Source organism: Aulonocara stuartgranti (assembly GCF_965226115.1).
Source record: "Aulonocara stuartgranti genome assembly, chromosome: 3".
NCBI classification, from domain to species: Eukaryota; Metazoa; Chordata; class Actinopteri; order Cichliformes; family Cichlidae; genus Aulonocara; species Aulonocara stuartgranti.
The window spans coordinates 41,911,818-41,934,953 of NC_138941.1; the positions used below are offsets into that span (position 1 = coordinate 41,911,818).

General features: G+C 43.4%; 3 protein-coding genes across 9 annotated transcripts in view; 2 read left to right on the plus strand and 1 right to left on the minus strand.

The window, feature by feature from the left end:
- Positions 1–2,121, plus strand: part of intu (inturned planar cell polarity protein) — a 26,595-nt gene extending 24,474 nt beyond the window's left edge. For both annotated transcript variants that reach the window (XM_082527550.1, XM_082527549.1), the window contains exons 16-17: positions 228–370; positions 1,502–2,121. In XM_082527550.1, the coding sequence (XP_082383676.1) occupies positions 228–370; positions 1,502–1,613 (255 nt within the window). In that variant the 3' untranslated portion in view covers positions 1,614–2,121. The remainder of the gene's footprint in view (positions 1–227; positions 371–1,501) is intronic.
- On the minus strand, positions 2,108–14,275 carry ino80b (INO80 complex subunit B). Of its 2 annotated transcripts, none has more exons than XM_082527556.1 (5): positions 12,252–14,275; positions 4,219–4,399; positions 3,981–4,132; positions 3,146–3,318; positions 2,108–2,986 (listed from the first exon to the last, which is right to left on the minus strand). In XM_082527556.1, exons 1-5 carry the CDS (start codon positions 12,307–12,309, stop codon positions 2,522–2,524), a joined length of 1,029 nt encoding a protein of 342 aa, XP_082383682.1. In that variant the 5' UTR covers positions 12,310–14,275; the 3' UTR covers positions 2,108–2,521. The 2 variants fall into 2 exon arrangements, with proteins under 2 accessions (XP_082383682.1, XP_082383683.1); XM_082527557.1 differs by lacking the exon at positions 12,252–14,275 and adding an exon at positions 7,518–7,843.
- Positions 5,620–22,446, plus strand: aadat (aminoadipate aminotransferase). 5 transcript variants are annotated; one of them, XM_082527554.1, is made up of 14 exons: positions 5,620–5,886; positions 8,615–8,686; positions 14,298–14,466; positions 14,657–14,789; positions 14,993–15,067; positions 15,150–15,359; positions 15,553–15,618; positions 15,734–15,816; positions 17,570–17,666; positions 18,332–18,393; positions 18,497–18,561; positions 20,184–20,290; positions 21,273–21,374; positions 21,455–22,446. In XM_082527554.1, the coding sequence occupies exons 2-14, from the start codon at positions 8,620–8,622 to the stop codon at positions 21,494–21,496; spliced, it is 1,278 nt and encodes a 425-aa protein (XP_082383680.1). In that variant the 5' UTR covers positions 5,620–5,886; positions 8,615–8,619; the 3' UTR covers positions 21,497–22,446. The 5 variants fall into 5 exon arrangements, with proteins under 5 accessions (XP_082383680.1, XP_082383679.1, XP_082383678.1 ...); XM_082527553.1 differs by lacking the exon at positions 5,620–5,886 and adding an exon at positions 7,909–8,209; XM_082527552.1 differs by lacking the exon at positions 5,620–5,886 and adding an exon at positions 7,911–8,055.
- The last annotated feature ends 690 nt before the right edge of the window (positions 22,447–23,136 follow it).

Sequence of the window (23,136 nt, forward strand, 5' to 3'; positions counted from 1 at the left end):
GATCTTACACATTAACGGAGGCTACAGACTCATATTTCCCTCAACAGTAACTTTTTGGTCAGGACTTCTTTACCCAGCATGGAGAGACTAAGGTGTGGAAACACGAGTTTCCACTGTGGTTAAAGGAAACCCGTTTCCTGCAGGGCTCAGCGGGCGTTTTCTGTATTCTGCGCATTAATGTGTTGAATGAATCAGGTGATTGTTGGTGTGATTTTTGTTTCCCGTAGAGCCGCCGTGCAGCAGACAGGCCGCAGGGCGGCGGCTGGGGTCTGGGTCCCGTCAAAGAACACGGGGTTCTGTTTCAGTGTAAACCCGAGAACTGGACCGACCAGAAGAAACCTGCTCCCACCATGACTTACTGGGTCATTGGGTACGTCAGCTTCCACTTATCCACTTATTTGCTTTTTTAACCGCACAGGTTTACATGTTCAGATTATTCAGGCGGCAGCTGGAGCAATGAAGTGTGCTCAGGTTGAGTCCTCATCTGGGGACTGCAACCATTCAACTTTCTGTCTTCACCTGAATGATCGAGCAGCCAAACCTGATTCATAGCTTTAGTAAATAATATTACTGGAGGATAAAGCTGGTCTCAGTCCCATTCAGGGAGACTTCCAGTAACTCTGTTTTCTCAGTCTGCTGTTTAATGGCTGAAATGAATACGAAGCATTGTGCAGTGTGTTCAGTGAAACACGGGGAGGAGACGGGGAACTCGTCATGTTGGACCCGATGTTGGTACTTTGTGTTTATCCTGGAAAAACTCCCAGTCTCAGTAAGTCAAAGAGGAGAGGGGCAGGCAGATTAGAGATGGAGTTAAAACGGGATTTGTAAGGGTCACAGGGGAACAATTTAGAATGAATTAACTGAGCTCCTTTGTCGATTCATAACATGAATTTTAACATTTCTTGTTTCTATCCAAGGCGTTTTGTAAATGTGCCCCCGCCTCATTCTCACATACACTATATATATCATATGTTGTCTCCTCACATACAAAGTTTGGAATAATAATGGCCCACCTTGTTTTAAAGACCTTACAGTACAGTATCACCCCATTAGAGCACTTGGCTCTCTGCTTTTAAGATCAGGCTTAAAACTTTCCGTTTTGGTAAAGCATATAGTTAGGGCTGGATCAGGTGACCCTGAATCCTCCCTTAGTTATGCTGTAATAAGTGTAGGCTGCTGGGGGATTCCCATGATGCATTGTGTCTTCTTCACTCACTGCGTTTATACTCTGCATTTAATCATATCTGGCTATCTTTGTTTTTTTCCTCCGTCTTCCTCCCCTCACCTCCAACTGGTTAGAGCAGATGGCTGGTTCTGATGGAGTTTTTCCTTCTCACTGTCACCAAGTGCTTGCTCATAAGGGGTCATATGATTGTTTGTCTCTATTATTGTACGGTCTTTACCTTAGACTAGTCTTTGAGGCGACTGCTGTTACGATTCGGCACTATATAAATTAAGTAAATTGAATTTCTCATCTCAGTCTCCTTCCTTCGGCTTTCAGACGCATGCTGCTGGAGCCCGTTCCTCAGGAGTTCTACGTGTGCTTCCATGACTCTGTGCCCGAGGTTCCCGTGGAAATGGCCTTCAGACTCTCCTTTGGTTTGGCTTTGTGACCTGTCGCTATCCTCTTCTGCACCAGATCAGCGGCAGTGATGAACAGAAACTTTAAGACTTCGTTTACCAGTGAAGCATCCGTAACATCCTCAGGAAGATAATTCAAATTGTGACGCTTGTCAAAGCACGTGAGCATAAATGTAGGGAGCCTTTTTACATTTTTTTTTTCAACAGTGATATTAGGCTGACTGCTATTTTGTACCTTATTGCACATGTAAAAGACCCTAGACACATTTTTTATGTGCACATGAAAATCCACTCAAGTCAATCAGGGAATACCTCATGACGCCATTGTGCAGAAACTCATGCAAGACCTTCCTGCAGCAGCAGCAGCGTACATGTCCACGCGGACACAGCACACAGGGGTGTAGTGATGTTTTCACAAACAGTTTACAGTGATGTAAAAATGCCTTTCAGTTGCTTAATTTAAACTTTGTACAGTTTTGTAAGGAAATTGACTCATTTGTTACATTAATGAATGAACATTAAAAAGGAAAATTATTATTATTTTATTGCTTCCAGACCAATTTGTTTTTTCACATTATTAACAACGAAAAGTGGAAACAGCTACTCTCAAAACTCAGAAACCAAAAAGATGCACTTTATCTGCACCAACAATGACGATGTTCTACAAATCATAATTACTGAATATTCGATTTGTACACAGATTGATCTTTTTAAAATATATATATATTGTACATAATTGGACGAGCAGCTCCACAGAGAATCATTATCATGACACATGAAAAAAGCATGTTGATATACAGTCTCCTCACACAGGTCAGGAAAGTCCAAAATCACCTTCCTACCACTACACAGTCACCAGTGTCCTGTTAACGTAAATACACGAGCATGAATACTCGCCATCGTCACATCCCAGGGTGGCATAAACTCAACTGTCTGGGGTTCACGCTGCGCTCTGCACGAGCATGAGGTTCCTCTTGTAGCACTCGAGGCTGCAGAGAGCAACTCCGGTCTTTGAGCACGAGTACTTCTTGAGGTTTGTGCACCCGCTCACTCCACAGTTCAATGGGGCTGGAGGAGGAGGGCAGGGAGGTGCCGGGGTAGGAGCGGGGACCCCTGCTGGGAAGGAGATGGCCATTCCCTGGACAGAATCGCTGTACCGAACCATGGGGCACTGGCTCTGCTTGGACTTCTTCTCCTTCATGCTTTTGATCTTGGCCTTGCTGGTTTTCGTCAGTCTCTCTATCGTCTGGTTCTTGTTCTCCTCTGCCTTCTTGGCAGCCTGCAGGCGTCTCTTTCGGGCACGCTCCTCCCGCTTCTGCATCATCTCAGCGGTCATCTCTTTCTCCTTGTAGCCCATGGGGAGCTCCAGGAGAGGCTGACTCTGCTGCTTGTGTAGCAGAGCTTTCTGAGGGGGAGAGACAAGGAAAGAAAAACATGTTTTAAGCTACTTTTAAAAAAAAAAGAAAAAAAGTTTTACCCCTGATTTCAAATGCTGGAAGACCTTTCATATTAAAGTCAGGCACAGGTGAAAATGTTCTCCACAACACTGACAGCTGCTTCTTACCTGTCTGGCAGTGAGCAGAGACTCATCGATCTCCTTCTTCAGCTCTCCATTGTCATCGAGCTCTCCTTTCTCCAGAGCGTCCAGCCACCGCTCCTCCTCGTCCACGGGCCCGCCCAGCATGGAATCTGAGTCCATATCCGGCAGAGGGGATGTGGCCAGGTTGCTGTCTTCATCTGGTACAAAACAATCAAGATACAGACAGTCTTTGTTGCAAGGCTAAAATAAAATCAAGATCAAGCTCTGTTGTGCTATTCTGTACCATCAGCAGATTCTCAGACATCACTGTTTGTTTCAGCTCTGAAGTTGGAGTCATGTAGGGATGCAGGCAGATTCTACTTATTAATGTGTGGAGTATTTCTTTCAAACCACAGTTTATAAACTGGTTTGTAAATATCAGAGGATGTTGTCCAGGTGATAAAAAAAATATTCAGTTCATGACCAGATTAGACAAAAGCAGTAAGTATTTGGGAATAAGAAAATATCTGGCAACAAACAGCACAAATGTTTTAATCTTTGGCAAAGGAACCATTTCTAACATAAAAATAGTATGTCAAAGACGTGTGACAAACACATGCAGAAAAAACCAACAAAACTGCCAGAAAAAAACAAAAAAAACAAAACCAGGTTTTTTTAAAGTATGCAACAAAGCTTTTACAAGAGCTTAGATCTCAGGAGGTTGGCAGAAACTTGAAACTAAACAGCAGGAACTAGTAATCGTTTCTTTCAAATATGACTTCCTTCATGGTTTCATCCATGAAGTGTCAACAGTCCCGATCAAGCTGAGGTCATCCCTCCTCCTATATTAGAATTGAGTCCACTTGTTTTGCTAACTCACCGAGCCAGGCTCGATACTGCTCCAAAGGAACAGAGGGCTCGTCATCATCATCTTCATCGTCGTCATCATCGTCGTCATCAACGTTGTTGTCAATGATCATTAAAGGTGAGGGTGGACGAGCCACACCAGGATGGACGGTGAAAGTGGGAACACTGGAGAGCACAATGTCCTTTTAACTGACTGATCAAACTGATTCATGAACAGTTATCGATACTGAAATCTGGCTCAAACGTCTCACCTCTTGGTTCCCAGCGTCTGTCCTCCCAGTTTGATCTTCAGTCGGAGCTGCGGCGGAGGCCGAGGCACCACTACAGGCTCAGGCTCCGGCACCTCGGGGAAGCTGTGGTGCTTCTTCTTGTGCTTCTTGTGTTTTTTGTGTTTCCGCTTGTGAGCGCTGTGCAGGCTGGAGCCGCCTTCACCTGCAGAGGACGGGACAAAGCACAGATTAATACAAAGACCGTCAGTGAGTTAGTTGCTCATCCAGCTCATGGTACATCACAGTTCACAATTTAGAACTTTTAAATGGCTAATTGAGCACAGTTTAGGTTAAGATGATGAGACAATCACTGTGTGCAAGTTTGATTAAATTCTGATCAAATATGTAGGAGGAGAACTGTGGAAGAACAGACACCTCGCCACAGCGTAAGGGCAGTGGTCCATCAGCTCGATGAGCTAAAACACAAAATGATTTCTTTTCAAATAAAATGTTTACATCCACATCCATTCATCTTCTGCTTATCAAATTCAGATTCACAGAGCCAGACGGTTTTTCTAATTTGTTTTCTACAGAATTGAACCAGAAATCAAAGGTCAAGAATCAGAACTCCAAGTTGGTTTTAATATAAACAATCCACATCTTTGGATCTAGTTGTGTCATTTATATCCCCCTTTGAGTCAGGTAAACAAAGAAACTCATTACAAGAGATAACTGTTTCCAAGTCTTTCAGCTTTCCATCACAACATATACCAACATGTATTTAACATAGGAATAATGTGACACAAGTAAAATAACCTGCATTGGAAACATCAACCTCATTAAAAAGCAAACAAACAAACAAATCCCTTTCTATTCTCGGGTTCTGATTATTTTTCTTGTTTTATTTGTGTGTGTTCTTTTAAAAACCACGTAATTTTTTAATTACTTACTTACATTAATTACATCACTTTGTTCAGTGATGGCTGCCTTTTAAAAGGTCTAATAAACAGACTCGGTTTGAACCCTATAACAATAAAATTACAAATGAATCAGCTCAGAGTAAAAACAATATGATTTCACCTTTTTTTTTTTTTTAATACATTCAGCAAAAAGTATTTCATTCTAGTTTGCCATTTTTAATAGAGTGGCCGCTCCTACAGAGGTCACTGAAGCAGATAATCTGCCTATATGTATTCCTATCATCCTCCTCTGTCACACCATGTCCATCACTACATCCATGAACCTGCTTTGTGGTCTTCCCCTCCTGCCTGGAAGCTCCATCTCTCCTTTGTCCAGTATATCCACTACGCCTCTTCTGTACATAGCCACACCATCTCGGCTTTGCCTCTCTCCCTTTCTGTGTGGCCTGAGTTGTCCCTCTGTTACATTCATTTCTATTCTTGTCTATTCTGGTCACTCCCACTGAAAATCTTAACATCTCCAGCTAGGGCTGCTCAATTAATCGAATTTTAATCACGATTACGATCTGGGCTTTCAACGATCATTAAAAATGACTGAGCCGATTATTAGCCCCTCCCTCATTTATCCGCGACACCTTAAAGGCCGGTCCGTGAAAATATTGTCGGGCATAAACCGTCCGTGGCGCAAAAAAGGTTGGAGACCGCTGATTAAGAGGACCCGAGGGAAGCTCGGAAAGCTAAGCAGAAGTTATTTGGAGAGGAGAGTGACTGCTGTTGGTTGAAAAGAGAGGTTAAAAAAAAAAAAAAACTTCAGTGGTGTTGCACACTATTTTATATTATTTTTTAAAGTCATTGAAGCCGGTCAGAGCAGCACGCTCCGTTTTGTGTAACTATTTTTAAATCCCTGTAGAACCTGAACCGTGTAAGCTAGCGCAATAATTTTTTTTGCATATGAAACCGGAGGAGTTGTACTTACATCTGATGCCATCAGCTTGTCCTCGGTCACGGTTTCCTTCCACATAAAGCTTTGCAAAAACTGCATAGAAAGCGCTTGCAGGAACAAAAACATAATATTCCAGAAACACGCTTTGCCGATCTGATCAGCTGTTCATAACACTTCCCACAGTGAATCAGACGTCAGCACGAACTATCACATGTCGGCCATTTCCTCCCCGAAACCGGAAGTGACGTCATTTTCGCGGAAATGTAGTTTTTTACTTGTAGGCCTTAAAAGCCTATACTGGTCATGTTTGACTTTTCTGAATAGTTTCTGGGATGCTTAGAACTCGAATTGCACTGCTGGAAATCGTTTATTTTGATGCACCTTCTGTTTTCTTTGCAAATTTGCATCATAGGACTGTTTTTTGTTTTTCCTGCAGTATATAAAAATTGGTGTATCTCCAAAATAAAACTATGAAGACACTCAAAATAAATTTCCTGTTGTTGTAAACTATTTTTTGCAACTTTTTTGTATTTAAAGTTTTGAGGGATAAGCCTCTTAAATTTCTCCAAGTAGAAATATATGTAAAAAAACAAAACCGATTTTCAATTTTTTTGTAGTTTATTGCAACTTTTTTGCAATTTATGCAGTTACTATGGACATAATGCATACATATTATTAAAATATGGGCTATAACAGTTGTATAGCAACTTGAAATGCTCCCACAAATGGCACTACAACATGTAAAAAAATAATATAAGCTCTGGCGGACTTGGTTCTATGGTAGGTCTTAAAGGGTTAAATAAATATCGTCAAATAATCGAGATCTCAATTTCAGTGAAAATAATCGTGATTATACTTTTTGCCATAATCGAGCAGCCCTATCTCCAGCTCAACCACCTGTCTTTGTCAGTGCCACCGTCTCCAAATCACACAACATTTGTTGTGTGTAGTTTATGTGTTGTTGGGCTCACAACTGACCCACAGTCTGAATGCTGGCAGATTTAAAAAAAACAAAAAACAAAACACAACAACAACAACAACAACAACAACGAAAAGACCTTTTCTACTGCTGTAAGAAACTCTTTAAATCTACAAAGTAAACTGTGAAGGGACATGTTTTGTCCCAACTTGGAGGAGGTTTCTCCTATAAACATTTGTTTAAGATGCATTTCAAAATATCAGCCAAACTTCCTGTTTGTTATCCCCCCCAAACTATCAACACACACAGCCTCCATTTACTGCTAAAAACGGAGGCCAGCCACTACAAAAGGCCCACGTTAAGCTTTATATGAGGATGGGATATTCCAAGAGATCACCCCTGGTTTAGATGCGCTTATGTTTTGTTTTGTTTTATGGATATGTTTAATCAGCTTTTTGCAGGCTGTGGTTTTAAGCAGACAAACTGGAGACTTTAAGTACAAGGAAAGAATATACGAAAACGTGCGACTGCAACAGTACAAGCTTTCTCAAATACTCACCGAGAAATCTGGGGTGAATCATGTCTTTCCTTTTTCCCATTGAAACGACGAAACAAAAGCAGCTTACATAGCAGCAGAAACCTCACGGTAAACAAACATTAAAGCTTAAACACTGAGCGGCCTCATTCAGCCTCCTCTGCTAGCATCAAACAACTGCTAATATAGTCAAAAGGCTCAAAATAATGATAAAAAAACCCAATTACCAATAAACTTTGGAGAAGAAACGCTACACAAAACATTAACTAACTCATTTTAGATATTAACTAAGCCAGATTACGCTACATTTTCTCACTCCATGTTGAACAACACGGAAGTTCCGCTTCTTCGTCGTTTTCCTGCTGTTTCCGCTTTCCCGCGCTTCACTGCACCCTAGCGGGGACCAGAGGAATAAACATTCACCAGAGACTGCTGCACAACGTCTCGTTCAGGCTTCGCATCTGTGAAATGTCGAGCAGCCGATATTTTCTTTAACGTGAAATAATTTCTAACGCTTCGTGACACAGACTCGTACAACAGAAAATGCAGACATTTCTGCCCGGTAAGCAGGCAGGCGTTAATATTTTTCTTTGTAGTACATCTTGGGTAATGTAGTTCAAGAAGCGGTCACCGGCGCTAACCACCACAGAAAGTCGCCACGCATCTAGAAATACACTGACCAGAAGCCCCCGCGTCGATTCTGCCACACGCGCAAGGTCAGTTACACTGCAGAGTGTGGTAGAGCAAATGTCATAACTACAGTTAAAATAATTGTTTACACCTATGATATGTTTAGTCCTGTGTTCACTGTAGCCTCCCATAGTGTGTGTCCGTGTTAGCTCACCTTATAGCTGTTTCGGGTTATTTATCTATATATTAATTATCTATATATGTATATATAGATATATGTATGAATCTGTTTTTACGTTACATACCAAAAAAAGGTAACACATTTCTACCATAGCCGCTGGCTCAGTTAAGAGCTACAGTTACAGATTAATTTACAGAAACAGCGTAAATGCTTCACTGAAAGCCTGTGGAAGGAGGTGTAAGCTTAATGGGCAGATAACCCCGCTGTGTGAGGGGAGGCAGCTGATATTTTTCACCTTGTAATTTGACAGGAAACATGAATTACGCTCGGTTTCTGACAGCTGTCAGTGCAGCGAGAAAGCCTTCCCCCATCAGGATGCTGAGTGAGTACTTTTCATATATTAATATACTTGTGTCCGGTTGTACAGCGAGACTAATGCACCCATTACAATAGCCAGTTTGACACAAAATGGTAAAAACGGGTGTTCCTAATCACCTTAAGGCTCTGTAGCTAATGTGGAATAGAGCCTATGATGTCACTGGTAGCACCCGTGTTTGGTGTTTACCTCTCTTTCGTGTGAGTTATGTCTGTGTGAGAATGCAAAAAAACAGCAAGTCTTCTGAGTTTTTTTCAGTTTTTCCTTGTCTGCTGTGGTTTTTATTTAACTACAACAAAAATGACCAATTAAACCGGTGATCTTTCTAACCGCAAGGTTCATATTTTCCATGCCATCTCTATTTACTCCACCGGAAACAGATGAAATAAACAGAACACATTAAAACACGAGTTTTATTTAGTTTATATGGTTAAAAAAAACGTCAGAGGCGTATAAATGACGACACTGGACGCAGCGTGTTCGGGTGATGTTTTCCAACTTTACTCGTAACCCGGAAGCTCCCCCCACACACGGCCTTATGGGAACAGTAGTCTACTGCTACACCTCCTCCTTTTAGCTAAAGACATACTTCATAACGTCTCAAACGGCTCACTAGAACAGAAATGGGGAACATCATGAAACGTGAAAATTATACACATCCCTCATTTGTTCACTTACATTTAAACAAAACACATTATTGTAAACATCTCTGACAGCTTAGCTTTGAATAAGGCATGAATGGATAACTTCAGAGAATTACACATCCAGTCTTTCAGGAGGTCTCACCACTCGACCAGATCTGGTAATAGTCCCTGTTGGTCTGAGGTGGCTCCTATTTCTCCTCAGAAAACCCCTGTCTGTCTCTACCACATAGGATCTGGGAGCACTGGCAGGTCCAACTACTGCTCCGGTAGTTCCTTCAGTGGTAATCCACACTTTCTGTCCTGACGATAGTTCCGGAAGCGGTCTGACTCTATGTCTGCGGTTGTAGTGTTTTGCCTGCTCACGCCTCCCCTCCTCATCTTTTTTGCGAAAAGCCTGTAGGTCAGGCCACTTTGGCACCAGCTTTGCCACAGCTTGTGGCAGCGTGGTCCGCAGGTGTCTCCCCATAAGCAACTGCGCTGGCGAGAGCCCATGTTCCAGTGGGGTGGCCCTGTACGCTAGCAGTGCTCTGGTGTAGTCACAGTGCTTTTTCCACAAGTCTTTAATGGTACGAACAGCGCGTTCTGCCTCCCCATTGGCTTGGGAGTACCTAGGGCTGCTCGTTTCATGTGTGCTTGAACTGTTCTGATGAAAATTGCGGCCCGTTATCCGATACCACAGTCTCGGCAACACCATGTCTTGCAAAGGCTTCTTTTACAGCATTAATAGTGACCTCTGCAGTTGTGTGTCTCAGTTCAGCTATCTCAATGTACCTTGAGAAAAAATGAATAATCAGCAGGAAGTGTTTCTTTGACCACTCGAACAGATCCATGCCGACTTTTTGCCATGGGCGGTCGGGAACAGGAGTTGCCAGCATTGGTTCACGGCACTGTAACCTATGTTTTTGACATGTTTCGCACCTGTCTACCATTTGACATATTTGGGTTGAGATTCCCGGCCACCACACAGACTCTTTTGCTCTGGCCCTGCATTTTGAAACGCCCTGGTGGCCTTCATGCAAACGTGACAAAACCTCCGCTCTCATTTGAGGTGGTATCACAAGTCTCTCCCCTTTCATGAGAAGACCATGGACTAGATTGAAGTCCATTCTGTATTCCCAGCACCCCTTTAACTCTGGATCTAGTTTACCTTTTTCTGGCCAGCCTGTCCCACATTGATACACCACCTTTCTACACAGGTCATCCATTTCCTGCGCCAACTTAATCTCCTCCAACCTTTTATCTGTTGCTGGGAGATGGGAAACTACACCGTCCACGAAAACCTCCACCTCTTTTTCCAGCTGAAGATCCCCAGCAGAAGGAGGCCCTGCCAGCGGTGCTCGTGAGAGAGCATCAGCAGTGACAAGGTTTTTCCCTGGAACATGGACAATGGTGAAAGTAAAGCGCAGCAGCCTGAGGCGGAATCTCAGGATGCGTGGAAGCAGGTCGTCCAGGCCTCTTGTGCTCAGAAGAGGGACCAGGGGTTTGTGATCTGTGATTAGAGTGAACTGTAAGCCCATGAGGTAAGATGACAGTCGTTCACACACCCACGTTACAGCGAGCGCCTCCTTTTCTATCTGCGCGTAGCGTTTCTCTGTGTCTGTGAGACCTCTTGAGATATATGTGACCGGTCGCCAGGAGTTGTCAGACTGTTTCTGAGTGAGAACAGCCCCGACACCGTATGCCGATGCATCTGCAGCGACTCGTGTATCTGCTGAGTTGGAGTACTGAGCGAGCACTTCTGGAGAGCTTAATATCCCTTTTAGTCTCCTAAATGCTTTTTCCTGTGGCTCCCCCCATATCCACTCGTTTCTGTCTTTTAGCAGTTCCTTTAATGGTGTGGTGATTGTGGCTAGTTGTGGCATAAACTTGGCAAGATAGTTGGCCATGCCCATGAGACGGCGCACATCTCCCACACTCTGAGGCTGCGGCAGCTGCTGGATTGCTGTTATCTTGTTGGGATCAGCCTCAATGCCTTTTGCTGACACTTTGTGTCCCACAAAGATTATTAGACTTTTAGCAAACTCACACTTCTCATTCAGAGTGAGACCCTCCTTCTGAAACATTTGGCGCACACAGTGCAACCTCTGGTCGTGCTCCTGCCTGTCTCTGCCATATACAAGCACATCATCGGCGTGACAAATCACCCCTTCAAAATCTTCCAGCATCTGTGACATTCGCCTTTGGAAATGTTCCGGCGCCGATGCAATGCCCAAAGGAAGGCGGTTGAACTGAAACCTTTCAAAAGGCGTGATGAAGGTAGTGAGTGGCCTTGACTCTGGCGTGAGCGGAATTTGCCAGAATCCAGACCGGGCGTCGAGCTTTGTGAACACTTTAGCATCTTTCATCATCACTAGTGTTTGATCAACTGCTGCTTGCTCTATCTCAATGTGATAAGGCTCCCTCAGCACGCCTAAACCTTTAAAAACGTCTGGGTATGCTGCCCTGAAATCTGTCACCAATTCCGTTACTGTGCTTACTCTGTACACAAGACCCAGAGCCTCACACGCTGGCCTGCTTAGCAGTGGCTGTACTAGACCTGACACAAGGTAGACGTCTTGAGAAACATTGCGCCCTTTCACTGCTAGCTGTGCCTCGAAGCAGCCTTTAACATTGAGTGGGTTACTGCCCGGCCCTAGTAACTTCTTTCTGGGTCTCTGCAGCTTACCATCCCTGTCTGGACTGTACAAACCCTCTGGAATAGATGTAACATCCGCCCCTGTGTCAAGTTTAAAATATACATTTTCCTCATTTAACTTGACCTTTTACACCCAGGGCTGTGACCTCCCAGTCTCTACTTCACCCAAGAACACACAATCCTCGCTGTCTGCATCTTTCGGATTTTCTGTCACTTCGCGTAGCGCTGTAGCTTCACTACTGCGACAGACCGCAGCAAAGTGCCCTTTTTTCTGACATTTTCGACACTGTACCTCTTTGGCTGGACATTCTTTCCATGAGTGTTTGTTCTTGCGACCACAGCGGCCACATTCCTTTCCGCTTTGCTTGATTGGCTTTTGTTCTTTCTTTTGCCACGTCTGCGTTTTCCCGCTTGTTGTATTTGTCCGTATTGTGTCCATGTTCAGTGTTTTCTCCACTGCCGCGCTGCTGTGAAGTATTGGTTGTTGTTTCTTTACCGTTTCGCTCTGCCTAACTTTCTCAGTGGCTTTAGCAAGAGTCAACTCTGAGTCCATTTGCAGCAGCTCCGACAGTCTTTTGTCTTTTATGCCAACTACAATTCTGTCCCTTATGAGTTCGTCTTTGAGTGCTCCAAATGCACAATTTTCTGCAAGTTTGTGCACAGCAGTGATGAACGACTCTGTACTTTCCCCTTCCTGTTGCCGTCTGGAGTTAAACTGTGCTCTTTCAAAAATTACGTTGTGTTTTCCTACGTAATGTTTGTCAAATGCCTCTTTGACAGTTGCATATTTCTTTTTATCTGCATCGCACAGTGGTAAAACTGCCGAAACATCATCAGCAGCGTCTCCTATAGCGTACAGGAGTGCATTAACTTGATACTCGTCTGATTTGTTATCAAGAGCAGTTGCAATGCGAAATCTTTCGAACCTTCTGATCCACTTTGGCCATTCGGCAGGATGAGAAAAGTCAAATGTTTCTGGGTACCGTGGTCGCCATCGTGACGTGTGGATCCCTGGCTTCCTCGCGTTCAGAATCCGTCTCCTCCCTCCGACATGTGAGGCTCGTGCTCGACCGCGCGCGCGCACGCGCCCTGTTGCTAGCGCCGGTCACAGCCTCGGCCGCGCTTCACCTGCATGCCGGTCTTGTTCGGGTTACCGATGCGAAAACTTCTCTCGCAGTTAACTGCACCGTACTGTACTCGAAAAAGAAGAAGAAGAAAAAAACAGTGGAGACCGCCGTTCGCACTTCTGACACCACGTATAAATGACGACACTGGACGCAGCGTGTTCGGGTGATGTTTTCCAACTTTACTCGAAGCTCCCCCCACACACAGCCTTATGGGAACAGTAGTCTACCGCTACAAGAGGCACATCCCAAATCTGCCCTGTTTCATTGCACATAACAGATTAGGTGAAAAGACCAGCTGAAATAATAGAACAGAAGAAAAAGCAAGCAGATGACAATTTCAGTTTTTTAACTTTTTCTGTTATATACAAATATTTCTGTTACAACTAAACATTTGTAAGTCTGGGTGGTGATGAGACTATAAGCTGGGACCTTTCTGTGTGCAGTTTGTATGTTCTCTCTCTTCCTGTGTGGGCACAATCAGAATTAAGCATGCATTTTAGACCAACTGGTGACTCTAAATTGATGGGGTGCAAAATGAGAAACTGTGATACTGCATCTGGAAGTCAGGAGTGGCAAAGATGTATGTGAGGTGGTGCAGGAAATGCATGAGGAGAGTGAGACAGTGATGGGGTGTGCAGTTGGAGTAACGGGTGAGTTCAAGATGGTGGTGGGATTACATCAGGGATTCACTCTGAGCCCCTTCTTGTTTGCAGTGGTGATGAACAGGCTGACAGATGAGGTCAGGCAGGAATCTGTGTGGGCTATGATGTTTGCAGATGACACTGATCTGTAGTGAGAGTGTGGAGCAGGTTGATAGAGAGCCTGCAGAGGTGGAGATATGCACTGAAGAAAAGAGAAATTAAGGTCAGGAGAAACAAGGCAGAACACATGTGTGTAAATGAGAGGGAGACCAGTATAACAGCAAAGAGCAGAAGTAGTGATCGTGGATGAGTTTAAACACCTGGAGTCATCCATGCAAAGCAACAGAAAGCACACGAGAAGTAAAGAGGAGAGTGCAGGCAGGGTGGAGTGGGTGGAGACGAATATCAGTGGTGGATTGTGACAGAAAGATAGCAGCAAGAGTAAAAGGGAAGGTTTACAAGATGGTAGTGATGCTGTGATGTATGGTTTGGTGAGACAGTGGAACTGAATAAAAGACAGGACGCTGAGCTGAAGGTTTCATCATCTTCTCTCTGTGATCCCACATGAAGCTGAGCTGCAGCAGCGGTCACCTCCATCGCTGATTTCTTTGGCCGGAGGAGCTCCTAACTCCAACACCTTCCCCTTCCAGTCAGCGTCCATCACGGTGAAGAACGGGCAGACAGTCACCTTCGATGAGGTGGCGATGAAGAGAGCTCTGCAGTACTCCGCCTCTAATGGGTGAGAAATCCAGATGACAGAATCGGTCACTGCTTTGTGACAATTTTCAGAACAGCATTTCAGTTTGGATTAGAGGATTAAGACAGACACTCGTGCAGACATGTGCAGTATTTGTGTGAAAATAAAACAGATTACTATTTTATGAAAATAGATTTGTCTTGGAAACACCTGATTTCTCTTCAATGCGTAGAATACCTGAGCTGCTGACGTGGATGAAAAACCTGCAGAAGAACCTCCACAACCCGCCGACTGCTAGCTACAGCCCTGAGAGCGGGCAGATGGAGATGTGTGTGACGACGGGGAGCCAGGAGGGGCTCTGCAAGGTACTGACACCATCACCTGTAGATTTACCTGTCCATCTGACATCAGCTGAACAGCTTAGACCCACTGAAACCCTTAAGCTATAGCTTTAAAGTAAGAATCTCTATATTTTAATATAGTTTTATTTATTATAGCAGTTTTTCATGTCAAGGAAAACATTCACAGCCTGTGTCTTAGCCTCGTATGTTTGCTGGTTTTGGTGCAGGTGTTTGAGATGTTGGTCAACCCCGGAGACAATGTTCTTCTGGATGCGCCCACGTATTCGGGCACGCTCGCAGCAGTAAGAGCATTTTTCTTCTGCACAACACAAACATTGTGACACGAAGCACTGCGACCACCTTACGCTCTCATTTCCTGTGCAGCTCCATCCTCTCGGCTGCAACTTGGTAAACATTCCCAGCGATCAGCATGGCATGATACCTGCAGCTCTGAAGGAAGTCCTGTCCCGGTGGGATCCGTCAGAGATCCACAAGCCCGGAAGCACCGCTCCCAAAATCCTCTACACTATCCCCAATGGAGGAAACCCCACCGGGGCCTCCATGACAGCAGAGAGGAAGAAGGAAGTGTATGAGGTAAGTCGTCGCCAAAGTCATACTCAGTGAGATAAATACATGCACACGCTGCAGATTTTGACTCTCTTGAGTCACGGTCGTACAAAGCAAACCAGTGAAGCGTGCACTCTGCTAATTACAGCTTGTTGTAAAGCTGCTTTCCCTGCAGATTCACTCTGACGTTTTTTATTTAAACCTCTCTTCTCTTTAATAGCTGGCCAGGCAGTACGACATGCTCATCATCGAGGATGACCCCTACTATTTCCTACAGTTTGAAAAGGTGCAAAGACAAGAGATTTTTTCTTTAAATGACAAACGGCAGCCTGTTAATCTGACCTTCATTAATAATGAATAAAGGTCACAGTTAGTTCATGTCATGTTTACTTGTGTGGCAGCCGTGGGCTCCCACGTTTCTCTCCATGGATGTTGATGGGAGGATCATCAGGACCGACTCCTTCTCCAAAATTCTGTCTTCAGGGTGAGTTTCTCAACCTTTGTGACCGTTTAGGTGGGTGGATTTGTTTTACTCCCAGTACATGTGGAACTGATGTTCCCATTTCTTGATTTGCCCTAGCGACTATGAACCTGACACATAAATTTCTTTTACGTTTGTTGGAATGAAAACGTCAGGATCCTTCAGGAACACATATATTTGGGTCCAACCCTCAAGTAAACAAACTATTTTAGCGACTAAAATGACAGAATAGGGTGATGTATGACCTGTAATATGTTCTGCAGGAATAGTTTGTTTAAATGGCTGAATATGTGTTTATCACAACTGTAGCGTTCCCTTTTGTCTATGACAGACATGTTAAATAATGTTCTAATGTACTTATTTGTGGTTCTGGCATCACATTTTTTCATCAGATCTTTATGCCATATTTGGCTGCTTTTTTTTAAGAGACTGAAACACCACCTGCCTCTAAAGGCCACCAACTGTTCATGTACACAGAGATCAGTAACAGGGAGAAAGTATTTCAGGCAGCAAACGTTGTCCAAATATGCCTGAAAGCAACAAGTTTGTCCGTGGCCTGTGTCTGAGCTCCAGCTGCTCAGTTGTGAAACTGCACACACCTCAGGATACCTTGTAATCTTGTTCTGTTAGCTGCAGTTCACAGTAAAAAAAATTTGTATTTAATGGTAAAAGTGGAAAATCAGTACTATTAATGTTAAAATAACATGTTTCCAGTGTCATGTGTTGCTCTATTGGTATTCTTGCCACATCACTGGACCCGTGAAAAGCTGTAGGAGTAATAGATGGGGGGGGGAAATGTCAGGAAACATTTTTATGAGTCAAAGTACCTCAAAGATCAGACACTGATGTAGCATACAGGTCTAGAAGGCAGCCCATGTGCTAAAGGGTCACTGCAGGGGTCCAGGTTCGAGTCTGCTCTCAGCCATTTTCAGTTTAGGTAAAAACGCTCAAAAATAAACTCCTAAAAAAGAAATATCACAGTGCCACATAAAAATATATGGCTCACTCACTCGCTTGAAGTTTATCTAGAAAAATCCCTCCGGTTATTTTTTTATTTATGTTTTTAACTACATGATGTGATGGCTTTGGAGAGTGGCTCCATAGTTTTTTACATATTGACCTAACAAGCAAAAGTTCCCCGGTTTGTTTCCGGGAGGAGACACGAATCCCTTTTGTGTCATCAGGCATAAAAATCTGCCAAATCAAACACAGAGCGCTACCTGCTGTGGTGAAGCCTTGTGACTAAGAGAGCAGCCAAAGGTAACGCATGGAATAACTTTTACACTTTAACCACAAATAAAAAACAACAAATGCAGTTTTTTAAACAATCGTAAGTATAGTAGTGAGGTGAATTGTAGGAAATTATAAAGATTACAGTAGTATAGTGTGTAGCTATTTCTAAAGGGGTTCAAGCAGGGTTTACTGACTTATGTTGTCGACACATTCAGCGGCTTCCAGCCAAGTGACATAGTACAGACACTCGTTTATCAAGCAACATCCTCATGGACACAAAATGTAAATATGGCACCCCAGCCTTTATCTGCACAGTAATGTGTGTTTCCAGCATTGCTTATCCAGGCTCCAGTTCCTCAGTTTCAGTGAAGTCACATTGCGAAACACAGTCTGTTAAAACAGGATCCGGTCACAGAGAGTTTATGTCTTAGGTTTAAGAGTGAAGTTAATATTTGACTCCAGGTTTTATGTACTGTGAGTGTTTCTGACTTGAATTATTCAGCTGGTTGTGATGTTGCTTCAGACTCAGGATAGGTTTCGTGACCGGCCCCAAACCGCTTGTAGACCGGGTGGTGCTGCACATCCAGGCTTCGACGATGCACACAAGCACCTTCACACAGGTGAGAAATCTCCCACTTAACACCACCCAGAATCTCATCGTATTCACCCTGAATGGACTAAAAGAAATCTTTCAGCGTGAAGTGCTGTTGATAGTGACAGTATGCCATCACATAAAGCAGCAGTAAACACAGAGCAGGGCAGCACAGTTGCGCAGTGTGCTAGCAATGAAGCATATTTGTGAGCAGAGTCATTACTGACTTTTATACTCTGCCAGATTAAGTTCCCACCCACCAGGCACGCCTGATTTGCACAGACATAAACTCAAACCAGGCGAGGATGAGTGGTGTGCTGCTGTCACGCTACATTTAAAGCTGAAAAAGAATTTATCGCGTGTCTGAACTAGCAGAAGCAGCAGAGCAGATTTTACTCAGAAAGAAGGAGGAGAGGATTAATGAGGACCTCCAAAAGATCTGCCTCCAACCTCTTATTTAATCCTCACCTCTGCATATTCATCTAATCTAAACCAGAAATGTTATTAATGCATGAAAGATTTAAAATGCAAACAGCTCAGGCATAAAAACCCCATGTGAGAAGGAGGAAAGTGTGCCTCTTCAACTCATTAAACTATTAATATGCAGTTTTATTATCTGCTGTACAGTCATTTTACAGTCAAATGATTTGGAGTGATGCCAATATATAATCAGAGTGCCCTGCTTTCTTTCAGCTCATGGTGTCTCAGTTGTTGCACAGCTGGGGACAGGAGGGTTTCCTCCAGCACATAGACAAGTATGTCACTTCCTGTCTGACCAGTTTGACTTGTTAAAAACTGACTTGGATCCAGTTACGTTTCCAACAGGAAATCAAACAGTTCTTTTCTTTCCTCTTGCAGGGTGATTGAGTTTTACAGGAAACAGCGAGATGCCATGATCAGCTCTGCAGACAAATGGCTCAAAGGTTTGTGCACTCACTGATGAAGCCCAAAGTATCCACATGTAAACAAGCAGTGACCTGTTCACTTTACTTCATGTTTCCTTTAAGCTGGACTCATAGACTCTATATAACAGGTGATGTAGCCACAGTCAGATCAGCTTTGATGTGTGAACACTCCAGACTGACATGAGTGATTCTGATAGGCAAACAGTAACGGCTTTTAAACATGGCCAAGCCGTGAAGGGTACCATGTTTTATATTCTAGTTCACTTTAAATTGTTCCATGCTGTATTAGGTATGTCTATAAACTAGTGGTTGAACCATAAAGTCAGCTGGTAAGCATTTAATGAGGTCAAGTTACCAATAGGGTAATTTTCTCTTTGCATCCAGAGGTGTCGCCTCCTGCTGGAAGCAACAGTCATCCTTTATATACAGTCTGTGCTTGCAAACATAAATTTAGATCTTTGATGGAAGGCTCACACCCACTGAGGCTGAAGGTGAAATCTGTTGTCAGCATACTCCGTTTTAAGGTTCCTGTATAGTTTTCTGAAGAAGAGCAACACTATTAAGCAATGACCAAGATTATTTGAGTGTGCTGAGGCCCTTTCTGTGCCTGTGTGGGTCTTTCTGGGTATGTGAATGTGGGTGTGAATTGGTGGATGACTGAATGGAGTGTAAAGCGCTTTGGGGTCCATAGGGGCTAAGTAAAGCACGATACAAATACAGGCCATTTACCATTTTACTCCAGCTTCCTCCCACAATCCAAACACCAACTCGTTAGGTTAACCGGTATTTCTAAGTTTGTGTGTGTGTGTTTCAAATTATTAGGAAAATGTCTGGTTTACAGTTGGTTTCTCAGGAAGGAAATGGATTAAACATATTTAATATTTATTATATCCCCATTAATGGAAAAAGGAAAACTTACCTCTGCATCCAGACAGCTCTGACCTTCATTCATAACGGGCTGGAGCCAAAAGGTCATGCTGTATAAATGGAAAAGTACTGTAGTGGGGCCACACTCATATAAAAGTGTTAGTTATTTACATTCATCATAAAGCTTATGATTACTTACAATTAGACTTTGGACAGGTTGCCAGTCTGTTACAGGGCTAACACAGAGAAACAGACAACCACTGACACTCAGAGGCAGTTTAATCACCAGTTAACCTAACCCCACTAACTGCATGTCTAACTATGGGATGAAGCCAGAGTACTCACAGAGAACACACACAAACATGCAAACTCCACAAAGGAAGGCCACGGCCGGCCTGTGGAGTCGAACTCTGGACCTTCTTGCTGTAAGGCAATAGTGCCGTCATCTAACAGCAGTCATTTTTGTAAAATTACTTACATTTGGCAGCAGATTCACTAACAAACCCAGAACTAAGGTGTAGTGAACTATCAGTGATTTTTGACACTTCCTCTCATCCTTCTTCATCTTCCTCAGTCACTTTTCTTGGACTTTCTGCCCAGCAGCCTTTTCAGGAACCAAAGACACTGAATCTAAGTGAGATTTTGTGGCTCACTGCACCAGCAGCCGCTAAACCAGTGACTGTCTGGCCTACTTAAAGCACTGTATGACCAAAGAGGCATTGTGAATCACAGAAAAAATGCTCAGGCACTTTTGTTTGTGTGTGTGCGTGCAGATGTAGCAGAGTGGCACACACCATCAGCAGGCATGTTCCTGTGGATGAAACTGAAGGGCATAGCTGATACCCAGCAGCTGATCATGGAGAAGGCGTTGGAGAAAGAGGTCAGTGTGAACAAACATGCAGGTGCTGTTCTCTTTTCAGGTTAAGACCTGCCTATTGAACAGCAGATACCCCAGAGGCACTTGTGTGCGTGTGTGTGCGTGAGAGGGAAAACACTTGCACAAAGGCTGCTTTACAAGCACCATCTCCTCACAAACACACACACTCACACACAGTGTGTTTGTAATTCCATGCTACTGAATTAGCTGTGTATGAACAAGAGTGGGTACAATCGGGATTTTCCAAGGCCTCTGCACAGCAGGCTCGTGTCCTGAGTCCTGAGCATTTAAAGCCTTCATACAGCAGATCATAACACCACTGTGTCATTGGGCAGAGGAGGAATAATGGACAGCTGAATCTAAAATGAGTCTTTCAGTGCTGTCATAAATGCCACGGTGAACAGTTTACAGCCTGTGAGATCAAAACAGATACCAGAATATTTATACCCAATCCAAACTGCTATATCAGAGTGAGAAAGCTGGTTATCAGAGACAGAGAAGACAGGATGTTGACCAAACATGGAGGATATCCTGGACGTTATTCCTAGTGTTCCTCTCACTTCACATGAATAATGCCACAAATAGTAATTTTTTTTAAAAAGTTACCAAACAGAGAAAAATACGACGGTGACACAACCTGGCATAAAGGGAAACATTTGGCCTCACAGTTTGTAACCAGTACCTGAAATCCTAACAAAAAGCCTGCAGTAACTAAAATATATCACAAAGTTGTCATTTTACTCAGTGAGCTGTTTGAAAGCTAATGTAAGCTTTTTTTTGGACTTTTCTGGACTTAGACGGACACGATTGTAATTTTTATCATTTAGAGTAAAATCTGGTGACCTGCCTGGCTTTATGTTAGCTCAAGACACAGTTTGGCTGGGGTGAATGTAGGAAAAGACAATATGTAATATGTTTTATTCCCTATGTAAAAACTGGAGATGTGTAAGAACTGGTGATACATGTTTGTGTGTGTGTGTTACAGGTCCTGCTAGTTCCTGGAGGCGTGTTCATGATCAACAGTAGTGAGCCCTGCCCCTACGTCAGAGCGGCCTTTTCTCTCAGCACACCGGAGCAGATTGATGAGGTAAACAAATGGATAAACAACCAGATAAACACATACAATCTCTACAACTCAATCTAATCTTGTATTTCTTTCCCCACCAGGCTTTGAAAAGACTCTCTGCGCTCATCAAAGAGGCTTTGTGATGGTTTATTCGTCCTTGGCAGATGCAGGATTTTTTAAATATGTGGTTGAAGGGCTTAGTTTAGATTTAATAGTGCGTTCTTATGACTGTCAAAATTATAGTGTTACAAGCCCAAAATCAGGACCTACACAGAAAAAACTATAGGTGTGCTGACTGGGTGAAGAAGGTATCTGATCATTTGAGTGATGCCCGCCTTCCTCAGCTCAGAGTTTGTTTAGCAGACCAAGAAATCGGTACAGCACACCCTAAACGCTTAATGAAGTTCTTCTAAATCTAGTTTTTCCAAATCTAACCATCACCCATCACAGAGACGTCATAATCTCTGGGATGAATTCATGTTAACAAACAGATCATTTTCCAGAAGAAAAATGATCCCTTTCTTAGCGAGCAGGAAGTCAGAGAGCTCCGTCTTAACAGTTCTTGATATAATTATTTTAAAGTAGACCAGAGGCCTCTGCGACAAAGCAAGATTTAGGTTTATCTGGGTAACTTCAAGGTTAGCCCTGAGTTTTGTGTACTATGAAAGTGGTTCACTTTCATGCTGAAACATTCAAGCAAGTAAGTAATACAAAGGGAAACGGAGAAGGACGAGGTGGAGGGAGGAACAGAAAACGAAACCCTGAAAACACTAAACATAAATAAACTAAAACTAGGAACTGAAACCACGTAGAAAAAGCAAGGACTCAACTCCAAGAAAGAAGAATACAGCAAGACCTGAAGCACCACATAGCTGAATCGAAACCTCAGCACAGCAGCAACCTCAAACTAAGAGGATCAGAATATCCAACACATTAAAAACCCTCTAAAGAAACTCTGACCCCTGGGACCCAAACCAGGGCAAACATGGCAGACACAGCCTCACTGCTGTATAATGAACAATGGCTACACAAACTCATTACTGCATGAGAACATGGTTTTATCTCATCTGTGAAATAAAGTAAGGACTTTTTACCTTTTGTATTTTGTTGTATTTTTTTTGAGTCTGTTTGTAGTTTGTTGCTCAGGGATTGGTGCAGATGATAAAATCAGATCATATTGCAGGTGGCCTGATCTGATTTCACTTTACAAAGTAATTGGTGTGGTTCTTACATAGTGCTTTTCTACTCTGAGCACTCAAAGCGCTTTAGAAAACTTGCCTCATTCACACCAGTGCTTTTTCTACGCTTGTTCTAGCTAACATTCACACACATCCATAGCAACTTGAGGATAGTATCTTGCCCAAGGATATTTGGTATGCAAAGTGGAGGGACCTGAGAGCTGGTCAGGTTCAGGTGGAGTCATGAACAATTCAGCACCGACTCGTCTTCCTCTTCATCCTTTTTTCTAAAGTCTGCTGGCTCTCACATAACAGCACCTGCTGACAACAGCAACAACAGGGTCTATCTGTTTGGTGGGAACTGTTTTCTTCTCCTTTGTACAGACTTTCTGCCCCCGCTGTGTTAATATGTAGCAGTCTGAAGTGTTTGTGTACTGCTCAAACATTCATCTGGAAAGGAGGACGGGGTCAGCGAGGTGGCTTAGATACAAGACTGTTAACACTTTACCCCTCTCACTGCAGTCGTGGATGAAGCGTTCAAATTTGAATGCAAAGATTTCTGTAAATACCAGGATGGGAATCTGAACAACAACTGAAGAGGAGCA

Coding starts and splice junctions, on each gene's coding strand:
- ino80b (XM_082527556.1), bottom strand. CDS start 12,309: ATGTGGCCGCTGTGGTCGCAAGAACAAACACTCATGGAAAGAATGTCC. Junction 4,400..12,251: donor AAGAATGTCCAGCCAAAGAG/GTACAGTGTCGA, acceptor CGTCCTCTGCAG/GTGAAGGCGGCTCCAGCCTG. Junction 3,319..3,980: donor GCAGTATCGAGCCTGGCTCG/GTGAGTTAGCAA, acceptor GTTTTGTACCAG/ATGAAGACAGCAACCTGGCC.
- aadat (XM_082527551.1), top strand. CDS start 8,404: ATGAATCTGTTTTTACGTTACATACCAAAAAAAG. Junction 15,360..15,552: donor GGAAGAAGGAAGTGTATGAG/GTAAGTCGTCGC, acceptor TCTCTTTAATAG/CTGGCCAGGCAGTACGACAT. Junction 21,375..21,454: donor CACCGGAGCAGATTGATGAG/GTAAACAAATGG, acceptor TTTCCCCACCAG/GCTTTGAAAAGACTCTCTGC.